General features: G+C 33.0%; 1 protein-coding gene across 1 annotated transcript; it reads left to right on the plus strand.

Annotated features, from left to right (window-relative positions):
* The first annotated feature begins 10,222 nt into the window (after positions 1–10,222).
* On the plus strand, positions 10,223–12,445 carry LOC131043430 (endoglucanase 16-like). The gene is made up of 8 exons (XM_057976624.2): positions 10,223–10,429; positions 10,547–10,759; positions 10,845–11,045; positions 11,185–11,262; positions 11,353–11,505; positions 11,598–11,706; positions 11,853–12,016; positions 12,098–12,445. Exons 1-8 carry the CDS (start codon positions 10,223–10,225, stop codon positions 12,443–12,445), a joined length of 1,473 nt encoding a protein of 490 aa, XP_057832607.2.
* Positions 12,446–21,826: the final 9,381 nt, after the last annotated feature.

Here is a 21,826-nt window from a genome sequence, read left to right on the forward strand (position 1 = left end):
TCTAAGACTTAGCACCTATCGTATGTTTTGAAGCATATTTTGGATTTAATTGACACATTTTCATATTACATTGTCAGCCACACATTAAGGGAAGGCAATTTTGTAGCTGACAAATTAGCAAATATTGGTTGTGATGGCATTTTAGTTGAGTCGGTTGTATCTCCCATCAAACTGTCTTCATACCCCGAATTGCTTGAATTGGTACAAAAGGAAAGTACAGCATTTAAATTACAAATTATATCTTAAAAAGTACTCGCAGGTATGCATTTAACCTGAAGCTGCGGATAGGAGGACAGAAAGGAAACTTGCATATATGCATTTAAATGTAGCTTGCGGATGGTATGAATGGAAGATAAGTGCGAGTACTCTGAGATTTTCACGGTGTCATTTCACATGGGGTAAAGCAGATTTTGGCTCTCACACATCCTCTCGGCTGCATTACTATCACATGTTAATGCAAGAAATCTCAACCTAGATTTTTAAAGATCGAATAATTATTGCATTACGAGATTTTAGGTTTTGTTTATAAACGGAAACTTGCCTGTTTTTATATACATAGTTTTTAGCGGAAGTTTTCTAAGTTTTTGAATTTTGAAGCATCTCAGTGTACAGCAATATGGAGAATGGCTCTTGTGAAGGGTGCAGGTAAATTCATTGAGAGTACATACCATGGAACGACCGAGTTCTAGTGCATATTATAGAGCCCTCGATGGCATTCCATGGACACATTGAATATTCGGCAGCATTCCATGGACTTATTAAATATTAAAGATTAATTATTTATAAATAGAAAATTTTAATATTACAATTAATGGACTGCTTATTTTGAACACTCTCATTGAGCTAGGGGCAGCTATCAATGTGATGACTAGAGAGACCATGTAGAATTTGTATTCATCATACTTGACGCATACACCCATAGTTCTCCATCTTTTTGATAGTTCAGTTGTGAAGCCTGGGGGAGTTGTGAAAGATCTATTCATAACACTACACTTTTGGGAGTATCCTATAGATTTATCATCTTGTAGCTAACGACTAACCTTGGGGGTGTATGCTCATCCTAGGGAGACCCATGATTGCATCAATAGATGATTTAATAGGGTGCACATCAGGGAAAATGGTTATCTCAAATAGGAATGTCACTAAGAAACCAATCTTATATCCTCTAGCCTAGCCTCGCCAAGAGAGTGATCGGGTCATGTGGCCAAACCTTGTAGAAAATGAGGGAGATACTCTACAAGAACTCATGATGATAGCAGGAGATCCAATCTTGTAAAGACAAGATAAAGATAGAGTCTTGGACCATATGATCCAAAATGATTATAATACATATGAAAAATGTTGTCATATTTGACATGCAGTTCCTATATTTTGTATTCATTGCTTCATATAGCCTCATTTGAAAGCTACTTATCAACTTTACAACTACTTCACCAGTTCCTACCACATATATAATATTCTTGAGTACTACCATAAGGCACCTTAATTAATATTAACATTAGGTTGAATCAGCAAAAGTAAATGCAATTAGTTTCTTTGTTACAAGAACATAAAGATGCTTTTGCTCGGGATTATATTAGTATGAAAGGACTTAATCCAAATATATGTACTCACAAAATATACATAAAGGAAGACTATGTAGGGCAATGAGGCAACCCAAGAGAAGGATGAATCCCACAACTAAGGAAATAGGTAAGACAAAACTACAAATATTGTTTAAAATGAAAGATTTATTTATCCTATCTTTGATAGTGAGTGAATTTCACCACTTGTAATATTTCCCAAAAAAAGGTGGTAAATGGAGAGTCTATGTAGACTACAAATAACTTAACTGAACTACATAAAATCATTACTTAATTTGAATAATAAATGAATTCTGATACATAAATACATACATACATACATGCATACATACATACATACATACATACATACATACATACATATACATACATACATATATACATACATATATGTATATGTATATGTATATATATGTATATGTATATGTATACATACACACACCCATTGGTATGTATGTATGTCTTTATGTATGTATGTATATGTATATGTATATGTATATGTATATGTATATGTATATGTATATGTATATGTATATGTATATGTATATATATATGTATATGTGTATATATGTATATATGTATATATACATACATATATACATATGTATATATACATATATATGCATATGTATATATATATATATATGTACATCTGTGTATATGTATATGTATATGCATATGTATATAAATGTATATATGTGTATGTCTATATGTATATATATATGTGTGTGTGTATATATACATACATAGATACATCTAAATATATATATATATATATATATATACATACATATATACCTAAATATATATATATATACATACATATATACATATATATATACATACATATATACATATATATATATACATACATACATATATATATACATACATATATATACATACATATATATATATATACATACATATATACATATACATATATATATATATATACATACATATACATATATATATATATATATACATATACATATATATACATACATACATATATCTGTGTGTGTGCATATATACATATATCTATACATATATACATACATATACATATATATGCATACATATACATATACTTGATGGATAGGCTGAAAGCACTTTATATGATCTCTCGTGGGCTTCATAGCATGGATGAGTCATTGCGTAAATCCTCAAAGAAAAATCACAGGTGTTTATGATTATTATGATTATGATTGGAATTGTCTTTATAACTTTTTGTATTATATGTGTGTTGTTTGATAACAAATCTGATTGCAAGTTATAAATCAAGACACTAAGTTGACAAATCTCCATTTCCAACACAATCCAAGCACTAGTTCAAAATTTTTGGGACAATCAAGTAGATTTCTAATAGATATTAGTGATTCTCGTGATAGCAAGATCAAAGAGAGAAGAATATAGAGCCATAAGACAACTTTATTTTCCATAAAACCAATTACCATTATCTAAAACATACTTGCAATTAACAAAATAGTGGAAGATGACCAAAAAGAGGGCACAATCAAGTATGTAACCATTAGAGTCTTGATGTTTAACCAAATTCTTTTGGAATGAAATGAAAAATCTTTCACAAAAGGACGAGTCCCCATAATTTCCAAGATAATAGACTTAGATTCAATTTTCCAAGACATATCTTAGATACAACCATCATAGATCTTAAGATCAAGGGGCTCAAAAGGCAAGGTGTCCTTAATATCCCTAAGAGAGAAAAGGTAGGGTTGATTCCAAGTTCTAATGAAGGGGAGGAAAAATGAGAGAATGAGAAATGTTCTCCCCATGTGTACAAGGAGAACACAACCTCAACTTTAAAATTTAACCATATGTCTAACGTGGGCTATTTTCTAAATTTATGATTTTAAAATCACTATATATCTAATATAGCTTTGAAGCATTTCTTTAGTGTTGTGTATCAATATAGATGTAAAGTCTCTTTTATCAAAAGGGAGACTCTAGAGAGGTATCTTGAACTAAGGATAGAAAATTTTAACTAGAGTCCTTGCAGTTTTTTCAGTGGGGAGACAAAGTTTTAGACCGACCTCTCCACGATCGTTTTAGTCTAAGCGTATTATTCTATAAAAAATAGAAAATGCTAGACCAGATTATTTCTCGGAACAAATTAGTAATCATGTCAAGTAATAATTCATCAAAGATTCAACTGTTGCAGACAATCAATAATGAATCTGCAATCACTTCCATGTGACTCATTGCCTTAAATTCAACTCAGTTCACTCTTAGCCTTGCGTTATTTACTCCTTAACACCGTATTGAATTTTCATTTTTTTTAAGCTCTTGCCCTACATAACAAATCCATTATTTCAACTACTAAAATTTCCTACATTAGCCATTGCTGACCAGCCTATACTAAACACCTTTTCCCTCTTAATTCCATTTTCCCATATTTATTTTTCATTTATAATATTGCACTCATCTTTGACCAACTTACACTTGGCAATGCATATTTAAAAGTGAAAATTATTTTTTTTGAGATTGGCTGGAACCTTTGAATATATCACTAATATTAGAAAGTCACATAAGTCAAGCACATGTATAGTCAAACTGAGACAATAATGAGAGAACAGAAATATTTAAATAAATAGCTTAATGTATTAATTTAATGGAGGATTTAGCTTAATGAGATGTACATTTATATTGAAAGATTTGTTTTCATCTAGAATAGAAACTGTTCTATCTAGGATAGAGACATGTGATGACCATACAAGATAGTACACGGTAAGAAAGCATATCAAAAGTAGATAGTGTTCTCAAGTAAGTCTATCTAGAACAAATATCTAATATAATGAGACTCCAACTTTTCATTTTCCCATTGTTCATCAATTATGATAACTATTTAATTTTTTTTTTAATGATTTATTACTAGAGATTCTCCATGCTCTTCCCCAATTAATGTACTTGACCCTATCATATCGCACATGTGGACACTTAGCTTACCTTAAGTTGGGGGTGAGCCTTGTCACAACTATTTATGCCAATCATTAGTTTGCATGCCAACTTTTTTACCAATTGTTCGATTCATTTTGAATGATAATTTTTTGGTTGTGAAAAAACAGCAAGATACACAAATTTTCTAGCATAATTATTCCTCACTCCTTATTAATATCAAAATATTTTTTTTGAATTTTGGCTTCTCAATTTACGCCATTTTATTTTCTCCACTTTATACATTGTTGAGTATTTTGAAAGAATTGGAAACAAACACCAAATATAGAATTTAGACAAGCGTTGATTTTGACTAAACCAGAAAGCAAAGTTGGGTAAGGAAGCGTCTAGTGCAAGGAATTTAGAGTGGATTTTTTAGGAGAAGTTATCTTATTACCAAAATTTGCAAATTGATAGATGGGTGGAGATCCTATAAGGAAATAACCTTTGGTTCACACCCTGCTCAACCATGCCCACAATTGTAGAGATGAGTTAGTAAATGCAGGGTCACTTGACTATTTCTAGAAATTAGGAGAGTTTAATACTCAACTAGCGCTTGAACTTGCATGCACTCTACAATATAACGTAGCCACTGTTAAAGGGTTGCGTGTAGATTCCAATATGATGGAAATTGAAAAAGTGACTAAAATTTGAAATAATGGAGAGGCATATCCTAGCAACACATGCCCTTGCCATATCCTTGCATGTTGCTCATCTACTCGGAAAAATTATAAAATCAAAAATAGATCATATAGTTGAGGCAACATTAACATTTCATGCATCCACAATCACATTAATTTTTATCTTGCCTCCTCTACCATTAACCCATTATTCACCAAATTTTACAAATCAAATGTTATTTTTTCCTCAAGAGAAATTTTGTATAGTCCAATGAGAAATTTAGGTTTTTGCCTTTCGAAGAAATATTATCTCCACCGCCTAGCAAACATTGGAGATGGTTTTTATTTTTCAAGGCATTATTATTAATGTAAACATAAAGTAAAAAGTTAATAGAAAACTTTAGTCTTTGTCTATATTTGTATATACATACATAGACTAATAAATACAAATTTAATTAAACTTTAGTATATGTTTTACATAACTTTCTTTAAAGACGTGTATGCTAACTTATTTTACATCTTTCTTTATACTTGTAACTACCATACCTATATTTCAAAATATCTATGTTAAATATGTCAAGAGATATCAATTTAAATTACAAAGAGAGACATAAATATACTTGAGTACTAATGCTAAGTATAAATGAATTAACATATCTCCTTCACCAAAAAAATTAAATTAAATTAAATTGGAGAAAATTATAATTCACCAAAAAAGTTGAAAATAATTTATTTACAATTTGTTGAATATTATAAACATCAAAAATGTATATCTAAACAAATAAATATAAACATATATTAATCATTTAAAATCTAAATCAGATGGTTTAAAATAACGAGTTTTTAATATGTATAAAAATTTTAAAAATTATAGGCTTAATTTTTTTTATTAAAAAAAGTAATAATTAAATTGAGTATTAATTGAAGAAATTTCCCATTACCTAAGTCGATTCTTCACAACATAGATTGATATACCCATACTCCATTCACAAATCACAAAAGTGAAATCTCTGACATTTCCATCTAGCAAAACTATATTAATGAGATGAGAAGAAATTTTGTGCAATTATTGACCTATTTGAACTTGAGACAAGTGCGAAATTGATCTAGTTTTGTGCCCTTTTCCACCTATAACTAAAGTCAGTGCCACAAATATGCTCAACAAAGATAAAACAACATGATCATATGTGTTTCTTTGTAATGCTTCCTTTGAAAACTCAAGTGATAAATTTGTTTGACCATGAATTGGAGAATTGATATTCATTGCTCCTGAATTCAATGTATACCGAGCTAGTCCAACATTTCTACAAAACAAAATTGTGCGTACTAGTTTAACTCAGCTCTAATTGTAAGCATTAAAGTTAGAAAACAAGAAATATAAACAATTTGAAAGAAGAATATGTAAATCAAATTAAAATCCTAATCTAAGATGTTAATTTATTTTACACCTCTCTATTATTTTTGGGAAAGTTCTTGCTAGGGTGTAATGTCTCACACTAGAATTTTCATTCTTAAATCTTTCACTTTGTGTTTCTCCACTGCCTGCAATATATTTTATCCTTATCTCCACTGCATACAACCTAACTTCTAACTTATTCTATCTCTAGAGCATGTAGCTCTAGAACCCCCAATATTTTTAAATTTCATTTGTTGTGAATAGATTGAAGTGGTTGTTATAGGAATATATGTTTTGGTTGGCCTGATTTTAAATTGTTTTGTCGTGATACAATTTTATAAAATTTTCTTACAAGCTTTGTCCATTTTTTCTCATTAGCATCATTCACAACATGACAAACTATGTAGAACCTTGAGGTAATTCGCTCTGTACACAAGTCATAAATTTTTTTAATTTTATCTGGAAAACAACTTTCAAGGAGTTGAAACACTCCTTGACCCACATCTGAAAACAAACCTTACCTTGCAACCAATATTTTCCTTTAAAGGACTGCAGAAATATTGACTCTACAGTAATTATTTCTCGCATGCTTCTCTTCTATCTTGCATTTATTGTTTTTTGCTTTTTTTATGTTGTGACTGGGACTGAGAGACTTACCAATTTATTTGTTGATTTCAGATGGTCTAGATAGAAAATTCGTTGGAGAGTTTCTTTTGAATTTTGTATGTCGGACGTAGAGTGATGCACACATATTTGGAGTATTGTTGTGCTTAAATTGTTCTCCATTTACTTTTGTTAGATTAAAAGTTTTCGTTTTTCCTTTTTTATAGAGAAAGTACTTTTGGGGCTTTGATTTTGGTTAAAATTTTAGTTTTCAAACCTCTAACTTTAAGGATACTAGCATTATGTTTATCATAAATGTGTTAAAATCAGTTGTTCAAGCAACCTTGTTTCGTTACAGATGATCCAAGATCATATCTTGTTGAGGTTAGAACCCCTGTGTCTTTGTGCATTAGGCAACAACTTAATCTCTCTTGGTATCGGCTTTACTAGGTAAACAAAGATCTCTAACTTTAAAAAAAAATTACTCCCACAAAAAGCTTATTATCTTCTGATTGATTTTGTAACACAACCTAGTTCAATGAAAACTCATACTTTGTACAAAGCAGTCACATTCTAACTATTGAAACCTGTTGGGCAGTAAACGCAAGGGTCTCACTCCAAACTTTAAATTAGTGAAAATATTTTATATTTTATTTTGTTTCATTTTTTATTAATCGAGAGAGGGCTAAGGACCCTCTCTCATTTTATTTATTTTGAGAAATTGCATCAAAAATCAAGTCATGACTGTTTGTAAGGAAGACTAGCTTTACATGATTGGAAGTTATTCTCATTCAACCAATTCACATATATATCTTATGATGAATTGCGATTTTCAACTTCTAAAGAGACTGGCAAACTTATATAGAAATCTTTGATATAGATGGTTATGAAAACAAAACACATTCTACATAGGTCACCCATGCAAGTATATTCCAAAAAAAATTCTAGCATTTAAACAAGTAAAACTACCAGACACTATGGATTGACAATTTTAAGAACCATCTTTGTATTTTACTAGACCAACATTTTTGTACAAGAACATTATGGCTTGTGTAGCATTCGCCATGTTTATTGTTCCTTCTACGGATATGATTTTTTTTTAGTGCTGAGTGTCATAAAATCCATGGTAGCATTATATGATTCTATCACACTCTTAGTGAATCCGTGAAATGCCACCACCTTGAAGAGAGCCAACAATTGGGCCTCGATACTACAGACCAGACCGATGTCCAAGAAATGCCCCTAAACTCCGAGCATGTGAATGGGATTAAGGAAATTTTGATAGGAGTTGATTTAACAATTTTTTTATTAAACTTGACTCTAAATTTGTACCAGACATAAAACTTCCCTAATGCCTTTGCCATTTCCTTGTCTTCTATGATAATAAGAATGTTGCTAACAATTGTAGAAGAAATATTTGTACTAACTTGATGCCTTGTCGTTACTTAGATGAAGTTAAGACCCAAAACTTCTTGTATGGCCTCTAGAACATTGGCAACCTAGAAGAAGAAGACCCTTCTCATCCTTGTTTCATTCATCTTCTCCTACAAAAGACATTTACTTGAGAATACAACCCAGCTATACAATCAGGTCCATCCTTTGGATTGCCAAGGGCAAGAAAGTGAGAATTTGAGTCAAGAAGGCAAGGAAAGAATAATAGGTGTAATCTCTTAGAGAAGCCTCCTGAATCATGTGCCATTAATAGAAGTAATGTCTCAACATAAAATCATAATTGAGGTGATGCAAGTAACCTTGTCCCTCCATATGCATATGTCATAATGATGGGTGTTTCCTGGGGCGATTTAATAGTTGTACATCCCGTGTAGGTTTGGCTAGAAATCAATCTCGCGACCAATGCTTATATATTCATGTTAATCAATACGAAGAAAATCGACAACTTTTTTGTCTTATCTATAGCAATGAGTGATTGTTATTGCTTCTTTAGCCAGCAGAACTTTTGTTATTCTATTTATTGTTATGTTTAGGAGAGAAAATTCTAATCTTCGATCTATATGCAGGGTTTTTCACAGTGAGATTGTGTGTCGTTTGTGGAAATAATTCCCTCTAAGACTATAATTTGTTATTTTATTTTATGTAGGATGGTGGGATTTTTGGTAAATGTAATTTTGTCTAGGCGTGATGTTTTTCCAGCTCAATCTTCAAAATTTGTATATTAATTTAGTTTTGGTTTATGGCAATTCTACGAAGGTCATTGGGATAGATTTTGTCGTCGGAGTGAAAGCCAAACATATTTGTAATCTTATTAATTGTGGTATATTAGGTGGAATCATTGCTTTTAGGTTGAAAGACATTTTAATCCGGTGACAATGCATTTTGTCAAATGCAACTTTCATCTTTTATAAAACATACGTTTATTTCCTGTGCATGATGTGTTTATATTATAACATATTGAAACCAAAAATTTTATCCAATACTTGAAACAAATATATAATACAAGAAGTATTTATTACACATGCATATTATATTTAAGTATTAATCTTACGACCAGAATTTGAATAATAGTATCATATCTTAAATTAATCAAACTACAAACATCAAACATTTACCTGCCTTAAGCCTGTAATTATAATCTCATTCTCCCTTACTATTCATCAACCAACGCAGATAATTACTACCTATTTCGCTCAGGGAATCAACATCAAGGATACTAATGGTAGCTTACGGAAAATAATGCAATTCAAAACAAAAGGTAAAACTTATAATCTTGTCAACAAATCAAAAGGTAAAACGTGTATAATTCTTGTGAAGCGTATAATTCTTGTGAACAACAATCGAATGAAAGACAAATGATATAAGGCAAATACCTGCTTTCTCATACTAATTGTTTATTTTTGTGGTGTTCCATGCTCTAAATCTTGCAGTTCCCATGCATGACTCAGCAACAGAAACTCATACACAGTTCTCGTGATAAATAAATAAAGGTATCGTGTTGCCCTGTTCCATTGCTAGCTTTATCTCATGAGTAAAAGGTGCAGTCTCATCCGAGAGAATATAAATTTAGCGCACACTTCTAAATTGCATATCAAAGAAAGCAGCGAGTCCATATGGCCAAGGCAATGGAAGCGCTTTTGTCAGTGGTCTTGTTGCTGTTTTGTTGTGGAGGGCAGGTGGTTCGTGGAGAATTCGATTACAGAGCAGCCCTGTCGAAGTCTATTCTCTTCCTGGAGGCCCAACGATCTGGTAAACTCCCACAATCTCAGCGAGTAAAGTGGAGAGGAGATTCTGGCCTCACAGATGGGCACTTGCAAAACGTAAGTAGAAGAAGAGATAGATCCTTATTCAATTTGATTAGAGATAAAAGTAGAAGTGGATCATACTATCCTTCTTCATTGACTCCATACAAAATGTTGTGTGAAACTCAACTGCAGGTTGATTTAGTTGGGGGTTACTACGATGCAGGCGATAATGTGAAATATGGGCTTCCCATGGCATTCACTATCACCACACTCGCTTGGGGCACACTGGATTATGGGAAAGAGTTGAAAGCTGCAGGAGAGATTCAGAATGCAAGGGACGCTATTAGATGGGGAACTGACTACTTTCTCAAGGCTAGTGCAACTCCAGATCAATTATGGGTTCAGGTAAAGAAATCTAAGCTAAAATATTCAGCATTCATTCTTCAAGATTATGAAAAACTAAAGAGGTTGATCTTGATGCATAAAATAGGTGGGTGATCCCCAGGCAGACCATAATTGTTGGGAGCGTCCAGAAGATATGGACACTCCTCGATCTCTTTACAAGATCGATAAAGACACCCCTGGATCAGAAATTGCAGCAGAAACGGCCGCAGCCTTGGCTGCCTCCTCCATTGTTTTCAGATTCACAAACCCTCGTTACTCACACCTTCTCCTCCAACGTTCTCAATCGGTATGTTTGGGTGCTCAAGTAAAATAGAAAACCTAACTGTTAACCAACACAGCAAAATCAACAAGTTTCATCCATCCATTTTGAGAAAAATCTTATGCATCCATCTTCTTTCTAACCGCCCATTTATGTTTCCCTTCAGCTCTTCAGTTTTGCCGATCGATTCAAGGGCACCTACGGAGGAGAGTGTCCATTTTATTGCTCTGTTTCAGGCTACAATGTAAGCAGAATTTGGTTTTCATTTAGCATATGCTCTTGTGAGCAGAATTTGGTTTTCTTTTAACATATGCACTTGTAAATATGATCTCAGGACGAGCTTCTCTGGGCTGCATCTTGGCTATACAGAGCTACGAAATCCCCATATTATTCCAACTATATTATCCAGCACGACGATCTAAAGGCATATGTTAATGAATTCAACTGGGACCTCAAATATGCTGGAATTCAAGTGCTTCTAACAGACGTAAGCGTAGACTGATTGGTGCAATTTTTCAAATAAAATGTAATATAAACATACTTCTAGCTTAAAGCTAACTTATGCACTTCACCAACCAGTTATATTTCCAAGGGGAAGCTCAATTCTCAGCCTATAGAAGTCATGCAGAACGCTTTGTGTGTTCACTTCTTCCTGGCAGTCCCATTCGTTCTGTTAAAACCACCCCAGGTGAGCTCTCTATTTCTTCACCAATACCACGAACAATGATTCCTTTTCTAGTCACAGCCATGTAAATCATTTGTTACTCCTCCTTTTCTAATCATAGCCCTCAAAATTCTCTTAGTGATATCTATAATTCAATCCTTTTGTCACAGGAGGTTTGCTGTATGTTAGAGATGGCGCCAACACTCAGTATGTTACCAGTGCTGCTTTTTTGCTGGCAAGATACAGTGATTTACTATCAGCTAAGAAGCAAACATTGTCATGCGGCAACACTCTCTTTAAACCCAGCGACGTTATGGGCTTCGCAAAGCTACAAGTAAGCACACTACATGTATTTGTATTTGTATTTGTATTTTGGAGCATACAATATAACGAATCTTAATCATATCCTTTGCAGATTGATTATTTATTGGGAAGGAATCCTCTCGGCATTTCATATATGGTAGGATACGGTTCCAAATACCCAAGGCAACCACATCACAGAGGAGCATCTGTAGTTTCCATTCATCAACAACCAACGAAGATCAAATGCATTGAAGGTTTCATGAACTGGTTTCACAAAGATTCTTCCAATCCAAACACATTAATTGGGGCAATAGTGGGGGGACCAGATAAATATGACCGTTTTGTAGACCTCAGGACCAAATCTAGCATGCTTGAACCTACAACGTACATAAATTCTCCTCTCGTGGGTGTTCTTGCAAAATTGTATAGAATGACACGCAAAACTAACAGGCAGTTTTGATTTCCTAAGACATCAAAGAATTACGAGAAATCTTCCCATCGATCATTGGAAATGATAAGACTAGAGTAGTTACAATTATGGGAGGCTATATGAGAAAAGGTCCCCATGATTAATTATTATTTCCAAGTTAGTAGCTTTAATGGTGAACAAGGCTCTAAAGTAAAAAATATATAAATCTATTTATGTTAGAAACAAAATCTTTAGGTAAAAATGTATTCTATACTTTTTGAGCTAATTAAAATAAATCAAGTGTATAGCTCAAATCTTGTTTGTTAGAATTAGAATTGAATATTTATAGTTTACTTTTTAATATAATAAAAAGTGATTATATTAGTTTTTTATTATGTTGAGAGGTATTATAGAATTTTAATGGGGATGGTGAAAATCTGTATACATACAAATCTCTCTTTAAATCATATGGATCAACAATTGCAATGGTCACCAATTAATTATAAAAATATCAAATAAAATAATTTTAAACTGATATCTCTACGCATTTTCTAAATAGATGTATTCAGGATATCTATACTAGTTTCCTTTTTAATATATTTACAAGTATTAATATGAAATTTGTATTATGGTGAGAGGTGTTATATAATTATAGTAGGGGCGGTGATAACTTGTGGACATATAAACATTTCCTTAAACTACATTATTATACATCTGTCAAATTTACATGTTGGATTTTACATTGTCTCTCACACTATTTATCACAAATACATAGGTTCTCAATGATGCAATACCTATATAAATTACAACATATTTGCTTCAAATTAATTCATTCCTTGCACTTGTACTTTTAAATACAAGTGATAATAACTCAATGTCACAAAAATCCTCACAACAATAATGTATCTTACACATTTATCTTGGGCCCACATACCTTTGAAAGAAGTGATAAAAACATAATGCATCATTCACATTATAGCAATCAATGAATTTTTAAAGAGACAAGAAACCATTCATGATGATGTGTAACTAGTTATGTAGCTTTTGAATGCCACGTTATTTTCTTTTTCTTTTAAAAAAATTATTTCGTATTTTCATTTTATATTTTCTTGCCCTCTGAATTTCCATTCATGCATTTAGTAATATACTGATTTTGATTTTTTTAAATAATTTTTTATAATTTTATATTTATAGGTAATTTTTTTATGGACAATTTGTAAAAGGAGGGTCCACTCACATATAAAATGGCATACCAAATAGAGATGATGGGTATTTGAAAAATGCAGAGAAAAGAAGAAGAGAAAGGAAGTCCACAAAGATGAAGCTCACTACAGGTAACATGTTAACAAGTCATCCCTCAAAAAAAGTCAAGAAAAAGTAACTTTTCACAGATGTCAAAGGCCTAAAAGACTTCACTTTTTCCCTTTCATTTTCTCTTGGTAAGGAGTGCATCAAGAGATCCATTGAGAGGCCTTTCCAATAGAGCCTTTGGCTTCCATTTTATATTTTTTAACCTAGGATTTCATACTTGGTCACTTATCAATTTTACTAATGTTTTATAAAAATATTACTCTTAGTCTAGGTTATATTGGTGATGTTTGAGAAAATAAATTCATCTTAATGAACCAAGGAATCATTAAGACTAAAAATATCCTGCTCATATCAAACATGGAGGATATCCTCATCTTTAGAAAGATGGAAATCGTCCTGATGAGAAATTTCAATAATTTTAGAGGTTTGATGATTTCCTTGGAAAACCACTAGAGAAAAAAAGTCCACCACACAAGACAAAGCAATTTATTCATAGAAACAAACCCAACAACCATAGTGATAAAGGAAGTTTGCAAAAATTATTAAACAAATCCTTTGATTTCATCAAAAAAAGTTGAGATTAGAAATGTCATTTTGTAAACCCCTTTTTGGAGTTTAGCAAAACAAAGATTTGAAATATATTTTATATTGCAACCCATAGTTTTGTACCCCATTTAGTTAAATATAAAACAATTCTCTAAAAGGCCCTTATTGTTTATATATTGTAACCGTGAATCATATGAAAAGTTAATTATAACCAAGTATGATAAAGGATCAAAGAAGTTAACCATCGTGCATTTTATTGACTCTATTGAGAAGGGCTTCAATGAGCAAAGAGTTCATCATAATTAAAAGAAAATTTTGACACTGTAACCAAATTGAGATATTGGTGATTCTCACAATACCAAGATCAAACAAGGGACAACATAGAACCATAAGTAAACTTTATTTTTCGTATAACGAATGACTATTATCCAAAACATACTTTCAATTAAAAAAATCTTGAAAGAAGACCTAAAATAGGGCACAATCTTCCACACAAAGATGCTTCCCCATAATTTTCAAGACGGTATACCTAGAGTTCAGTTTCCATGAAATATCCTATATAAAATCATCATAGATCTGCATAGAGCTAAAGATCAAGTGTTGGCAATATTGCATTATAAAAGACAATCAAAGATTGTTGGCATTTCATAAGGATATTGAAAAGGTTGTTGATGATTATGGATATAACTGATTAAAGATATTTTACTATCTTGATATTATTATTTTGTCATTGATGTCAAAAAATTGATTTTCTAATTCAGTATGATGTTGCCATATCTTGAGAAGTATGATTTGAAGAATTTATAGATGTCGGTAAAAGACACAGAAAGAATATGATGAATAAGGGGATGAATAAGGTATTCAATGGGCAACTAGTACCGAGTTAGACAATGATGAGATCATGATGTTTTAGATTGTTTTAACATCATACATATGTTGTAAATTGTAAAGGTTAATACTATACTATGTTATCAAGCAAAGAACCTAGTCGGTAAACCCTAAGGAACCTAGTTGGTAAACCCTAAGGTTATCGGTATCGGTTAATGAATGCAGAATGTCTACCGAGTGAAGTTTAGTATTCATCGAGTTGTTACCGTGTTGTAACTGAGCTATAACAGAATGCATTAAATGTTTACATGCAGTATTTAATGAAGAAAGCTGATGAGTTGGAACTGATTAAATGATTGGTATGTCGTGCATGAAGTTTGTTAATGAATCTAAGGCAATGGAAAGTCGGCATGAAGATCTACAACTCAGATTGAACCGCAATACCCTATCGCAAGTTCCAAGACTAATATGCAAGTTCCAAAGCAGCGTAAAACATTTTCAGATCGAAAGATGCACTGAACCTGGACAAGATTGAAGATCTGATGGCTATGATTGATCATGGGAAATGTGATCAAGGAGATTATGCGGTTACCTAATTATTTATTAATAGGAAACTATTGATAAACAATGTATGCGGACAAGTGTATGCACAGGGTTGCTACATAGTGATTACCGAGCACAGAAGCTTGAAGACCTATTTGAATAACAGAGTATAGAAGCCCAGCAGATGGACAAGATTAGTTCTATGTCTAGATTGTATTGAACAAATAAGAATCTGCTTTAGCATTTTAGATGTGAAGTTGCAAATAGATTTTTATTACTGTTGTTTTTTGAAAGTGACACAAAATCTCTTAACCGAGTGGATTTAACAGTCTTATTTGTAAAACCCTCTAGCAATGTGACATTCAGATTGAGTGTTTGAAATCCTTTAACAAGGTCACTTCTAACAAGGTGAAGATCCTGACAGATCTGAGGGAAGTCCCTTAACCGGGTCACATCTAGCAATGTGTTTGTAATCTTTAATAGGATTTGCTTTTAACCGAGCATACTTTAGAAGAGTATATTTCTTAGTGGGTCCAAAATCCCACAGTGGCTTTTCCCTATTTGGGTTTCCACGTTAAATTTGGTGTTATGAGGTTTATGATGTTTATATGCTTTTGAGTTTGCATGTTTGACAGTTTTGGGTTTTATTACTGAATTATATGTTACCGAGGTTGAATCTGATGTTTTTATGGATGTTTAAGTTTGTATGATTCACCCCACCCCGCCCTCTTATCTTGTTGGTTATTGGATCTGTACTTATATTAAGTATCAGAACTATCAATTGGTATCAGAGCTTTGGACTCTGGAAGAAACATTTAAAGGCACTTGAGTTAAAGATCCAAAGATGTATAAGAGAGATGCACCGAAGCTGAACAAGTCAAGTTTCTCTACATGGCAGAAAAGAATGAAGCTACATCTATTTGGAGTTGGAGAATATGATGTATACTATCTGGATAATGATTTTGTTTCACCGAGCACCTATCCATTGACTATGGAAGAGATAAAGGAAAAGCAAGAACATATTCAAGCAATGATTGAAATAACATTTGTATTGACCGATTCATAGTTTAATGATCTAGAAGGCTGCAATGATGCAAAGGAAATGTGGGATAAGCTCATATCAGTATATGGAGGAGATGAACATGTTCAAAGAGAAAAAGTAGATAGTCTAAGAGGACAACTTGAATCTATGAGGATGAATGAAGGTGAGAACATAACTCGGTACAGTACAAGACTAAAGGAGATAGTCAATCAAATGAAAGGAGCAGGTCGAACTATTAAAGAAAAGGCTATAACAAGTAAGTTGTTAAGAACCCTTCTACCAGCTTATGCAATCCGAGTCTTTGCAATCAATGAATTGAGGTTTGTACCTAATATGCCAGTTCTTTAGATGCTACTATTGGTAAGCTACATGCATTTGGGTTAAGTAACTTTAATAACAGTGGATCTTCGGTAAATAAAGTTGAATCTGCATTTAGTTCTTTTCATCTTGATAAATCTAACGATTACAATGAAAGAAAGTATAAGTACTCTGAAAGAGATCATAGTGGAGCAAGAGAAAGATTTCAAAAAAACATGCAGGAAATTTACAAAAACTGCATGAAGAAATCAGAATGCAAGAAGAGTTTGAAGCACTATTAGCCAAAAGGTTATCGAGAGGCAAAGGTAAGTATAAAGGAAAACTACCTTTGAAATGTTTCGATTGTGATAAGATAGGACATATGGCTTCTAACTATCCTGACAAAGAATCTACTGAAAAGAGAGATTACCGAGATGACAGATAGAAAGATAATCACTACAGAGGACACCGAGACTTCAGAAGAAGAGATAGAAAGAAATGCTTAATTGCTGATGAGGAATCCAATGAATATAAATCAGATGAAACTGATACAGAGGAAGTAGTTTATGTGGCTATCAAAGATGGATCAAATGAAGAAAGGTATGAAGAAAAAGCCCTAATATCTCACATAAACACTAATGATTCTTGGATTATAGATAGTGGATGCTCACATCATATGACAGAAGATAAACACAAGTTTGTTACATTAGAAGATTATGATGGAGGCTATGTTAGATTTGGTAATGATGCACCATGTCCGGTAAGAGGTACAGGATCTATAACACTTCTTGATAATGCAAGATGCAATGATGTTTATTGGGTTGAAGGTTTGAAATACAATTTGTTGAGTGTAGCACAGCTAAACAACACGGGTTACCGAATAGAATTTCAGAAGGGAATTGTCAAAGTTCATGACAAGAATGGAAAGTTAGCTACTACCAGGACACAAACGAAAGGTAACACATTTCACCTTGACTCAACTTATAATAAGTGTTTGTATGCAAAGATTGATGATACCTGGTTATGGCATAAAAGGTTTTGTCATGTAAATTTTGATAATCTGATCAAAATAAGTAAGAAGCACCGAGTAAGAGGTCTACCGAGTCTTGAAAAACCTGAGAATGCTATGTGCGGAGGATGCCAGATGGGTAAGATGACAAGATCATGCTTTACAAGTAAGTCTTACACTTCTAAGGTAATTTTGGATCTTGTGCACACTGATCTTTGTGGTCCTATGAAAGTTCAAAGTTATTATGGTGATAAATATTTCATATTATTTATGGATGACTATTCAAGGATGATGTCAGTAATGTTTTTAAAAGAAAAATCAAAAGCTTTTCAAATGTTTAAATGGTACAAGGCAAGAGTTGAAAATGAAACAGGAAGACAACTGAAATGTCTTAGATCAGATAGAGGATGAGAGTTCACATCTGATGAGTTCAACTTATTCTGCAATGATCATGGTATTAAAAGACAAGTCTCTGCACCGAGAACTCCACAGCAGAATGGAATAGCTGAGAGAAGAAACAGATCTATTGTGGATTGTGCTAGAACACTGATGATTGAAAAGAAGGTGCCACAAACATTTTGGAGAGAAGCAATAAGCACTGCAATTTACACCTTGAACCGAGTTCAATTGAAGAAAGGTACTTTGAAGACACCATATGAAATCTGGTATGATAAGAAACCTAATGTTAGTTATTTTAAAATCTTTGGAAGTAGATTCTATGTTCATAAAGATGATAGAAATGGCAAGTTTGATCAGAAAAGTGAAGAAGGAACATTTCTAGGTTATTCTTCTAGAAGCAAAGCATTTAAATGTCTGATCAAATCATCTAACAAAATAGTAGAAAGTGCAAATGTGAAAATTGATGAATTTGCAGAAAGAAATGATTCCAAGGAACCAGAATACTATGATGAATTTGTCTATGTTCAACCGAGAAGTCCTACCGAGAAGACTGTTGAAGAAAATCAAGAGAATATCCAGTAACAGAGTGATGAAGAAGATCATACAGAGCGTACCGAGCCTGTATTAGCCAAGTATGTCAGAAGACATCGTGCACGAAGCCAGATTATAGGAGATAAGGATGATCCAGTGATGACAAGGAACAAACTGAGACAGAACACATGTTTGATATTTGAATTTGAACCGAGAATAGTGAAAGAGGCATTTAACAGTGAAGATTGGATAAATGCTATGACAGAAGAGATTGATCAAATCAAGTAGAATGACACATGGACACTAATCCCAAGACTGAAGGACAAAAATGTAATCAATACAAAGTGGATTTTCATAAACAAGCTAAATAAAAAAGGAGAGGTCATTCGAAACAAAGCAAGACTAGATTGCAAAGCTTATGCTCAAGAAGAAGGAATTGATTATGGTGAAACTTTTGCACCTTTTGCTAGACTTGAAGGAGTAAGAACATTGTTGGCCTATGCTGCTTTCAAGAACTTCAAGGTATATCAAATGGATGTCAAATCTACATTTCTGAATGGAATATTAGAAGAAGAAGTTTTTATTGAACAACCTGAAGGATTTGTTGAAGACAATAATAAAGATCAGGTATGTAAATTGAACAAAGCTTTATATGGTTTGAAACAAGCACCTAGAGCATGGTATGAAAGATTGCACTCTTATTTGAGTAAGATTGGTTTTATAAGGACAAGTGAGAACATCAATATATACATGAAGAATGATGAAAATGGAATACCGATCTCAGCCATATTTGCTGATGATATTATATTTTGTGGAAATGACTCTTTATGCAAGAACTTTGGAAATGAAATGAGCAAAGAATTTGAGATGTCATTAATCGGTGAGATAAAGTATTTTATAGGTTTACAGATACTGCAAATGAAAAATGAGCTTTTCATTACTCAATCCAAGTACATAAAGGAAATCTTGAAGAAATTTGGAATGGAGGATTCAAAACCAGTAAGTACTCCTATGACTACCAACTGTAAATTATCAAAGAATGATGAATCTGCATCTGTTGATGAGACACTTTACCAATCCATGATTGGAAAGCTACAATATGTTGTTCACAGCAGACCAGACATAGCACATGTAGTAGGTATAGTTGCAAGATTCTCTGCAAATCCCAAGGAAACACACATGACAGCAATCAAAAGAATTTTTAGATACTTGAAAGGCGCTGAGGATTATGGCTTACTATATCAGAAAGGAAATGATTTTGATTTAAAATTTTATACTGATGATGATTGGGCAGGCAACATTGATGACAGAAAGCACAAGTGGAGGAGCTTTCTTTTTAGGAGAAAGACTAGTGAGTTGGCTTAGCAAGAAACAAGGATGTGTTTCACAATCAATAGAAGAAGCTGAATATGTTGCTGCAGCACTGAATTATACCAACATTGCATGGATCAAACAACTGTTGGAAGGTATAAATGAGAAAGTTACCGAGCCTGTAACTATGTTTTTTGACAATACTAGTGCCATTAATATTTCAAAAAATCTTGTTATGCACTCTAAGACAAAGCACATCTCTATCAAATATCATTATCTTGGAGAAGAAGCTCAAGAGAAGAAAGTGGTGTTGGAGTATGTTAGCACAAAGGAACAAATAGCAGATATCTTCACCAAGCCACTACCAAGGGACACTTTTGAATATCTCAGAAGTAGGTTAGGGGTCCTACCCCTATCTTCTATTCACTGACCGAGTTCGGTGAAAGCATCAATCCGATGACTCTATCGAATATCTTTTGGGAGTTGATGTTGATTTACACCCTTTAGGATGTTTTTCTAAAGGTGAACGGGAATTAAACAGAAAATATTACAGGGAACAGGAATTGTAGACAAAATGCTCTGACGGAGACTCAGTTGATACACAACGGCAGGAAATAACTTCTTACAGAAAGTAATTTTTTTTTAGTTCTTTACTATTTGGCATTGTTGTCAAAGGGGGAGAAGACCTACCAAGGCGAAGAAGACCTACCAAGGGGGAGAAGACTAATATAAAGGAAGAAGACCTATCAGGGGAGAAGACGAAAACTGAGCAGAAGAGAAGTCTAATGTATGGGGGAGAGCATTTCAGCATTTTAGAATCACAGCAATCTAAATCTTTTAAGGTCAAATCAATTGGTTTTGCCATCAATGCCAAAGGGGTAGATTGTTGGCAATATTGCATTATAAGAGACAATGAAAGATTGTTGGTATTTCATAAGGATATTGAGAAGGTTGTTGATGATTATGGATATACCTGATTAAAGATATTTTACTATCTTGATATTATTATTTTGTCATTGATGTCAAGAAATTGATTTTCTAATTCAGTATGATGTTGCCATATCTTGAGAAGTATGATTTGAAGAGTTTATAGATGTCGGTAAAAGACACAGAAAGAATATGATGAATAAGGGGATGAATAAGGTATTCAATGGGCAACTAGTACCGAGTTAGACAATGATGAGATCATGATGTTTTAGATTGTTTTAACATCATACATATGTTTTAAATTGTAAAGGTTAATACTATACTATGTTATCAAGCAAAGAACCTAGTCGATAAACCCTAGGGAACCTAGTCGGTAAACCCTAAGGTTATCGGTATCAGTTAATGAAGGCGGAATGTCTACCGAGTGAAGTTTAATATTCACCGAGTTGTTACCGAGTTGTAACCGTGCTATAACAGAATGTATTAAATGTCTACATGTGGTATTTAATGAAGGAAGCTGATGAGCTGGAACTGATTAAATGATTGGTATGCCATGCATTAAGTTTGTTAATGAATCTAAGGCAATTGAAAGTCGGCATGAAGATCTACAGCTCAGATTGAACCGCAATACCTTGGCACAAGTTCCAAGACTAATATGCAAGTTCCAAGGCGGGGTAAAACAATTTCA

This window comes from Cryptomeria japonica, unplaced genomic scaffold (assembly GCF_030272615.1).
Source record: "Cryptomeria japonica unplaced genomic scaffold, Sugi_1.0 HiC_scaffold_226, whole genome shotgun sequence".
NCBI lineage: Eukaryota > Viridiplantae > Streptophyta > Pinopsida > Cupressales > Cupressaceae > Cryptomeria > Cryptomeria japonica.

What these genes read in the sequence shown, in the direction of transcription:
- LOC131043430 (XM_057976624.2), top strand. Translation starts at nt 10,223, where the DNA reads ATGGCCAAGGCAATGGAAGCGCTTTTGTCAGTGGTCTTGTTGCTGTTT. An exon ending in TCCTCCAACGTTCTCAATCG is followed by an intron (nt 11,046 to 11,184) that starts GTATGTTTGGGT and finishes GTTTCCCTTCAG; the next exon opens with CTCTTCAGTTTTGCCGATCG. An exon ending in TGGGCTTCGCAAAGCTACAA is followed by an intron (nt 12,017 to 12,097) that starts GTAAGCACACTA and finishes TATCCTTTGCAG; the next exon opens with ATTGATTATTTATTGGGAAG.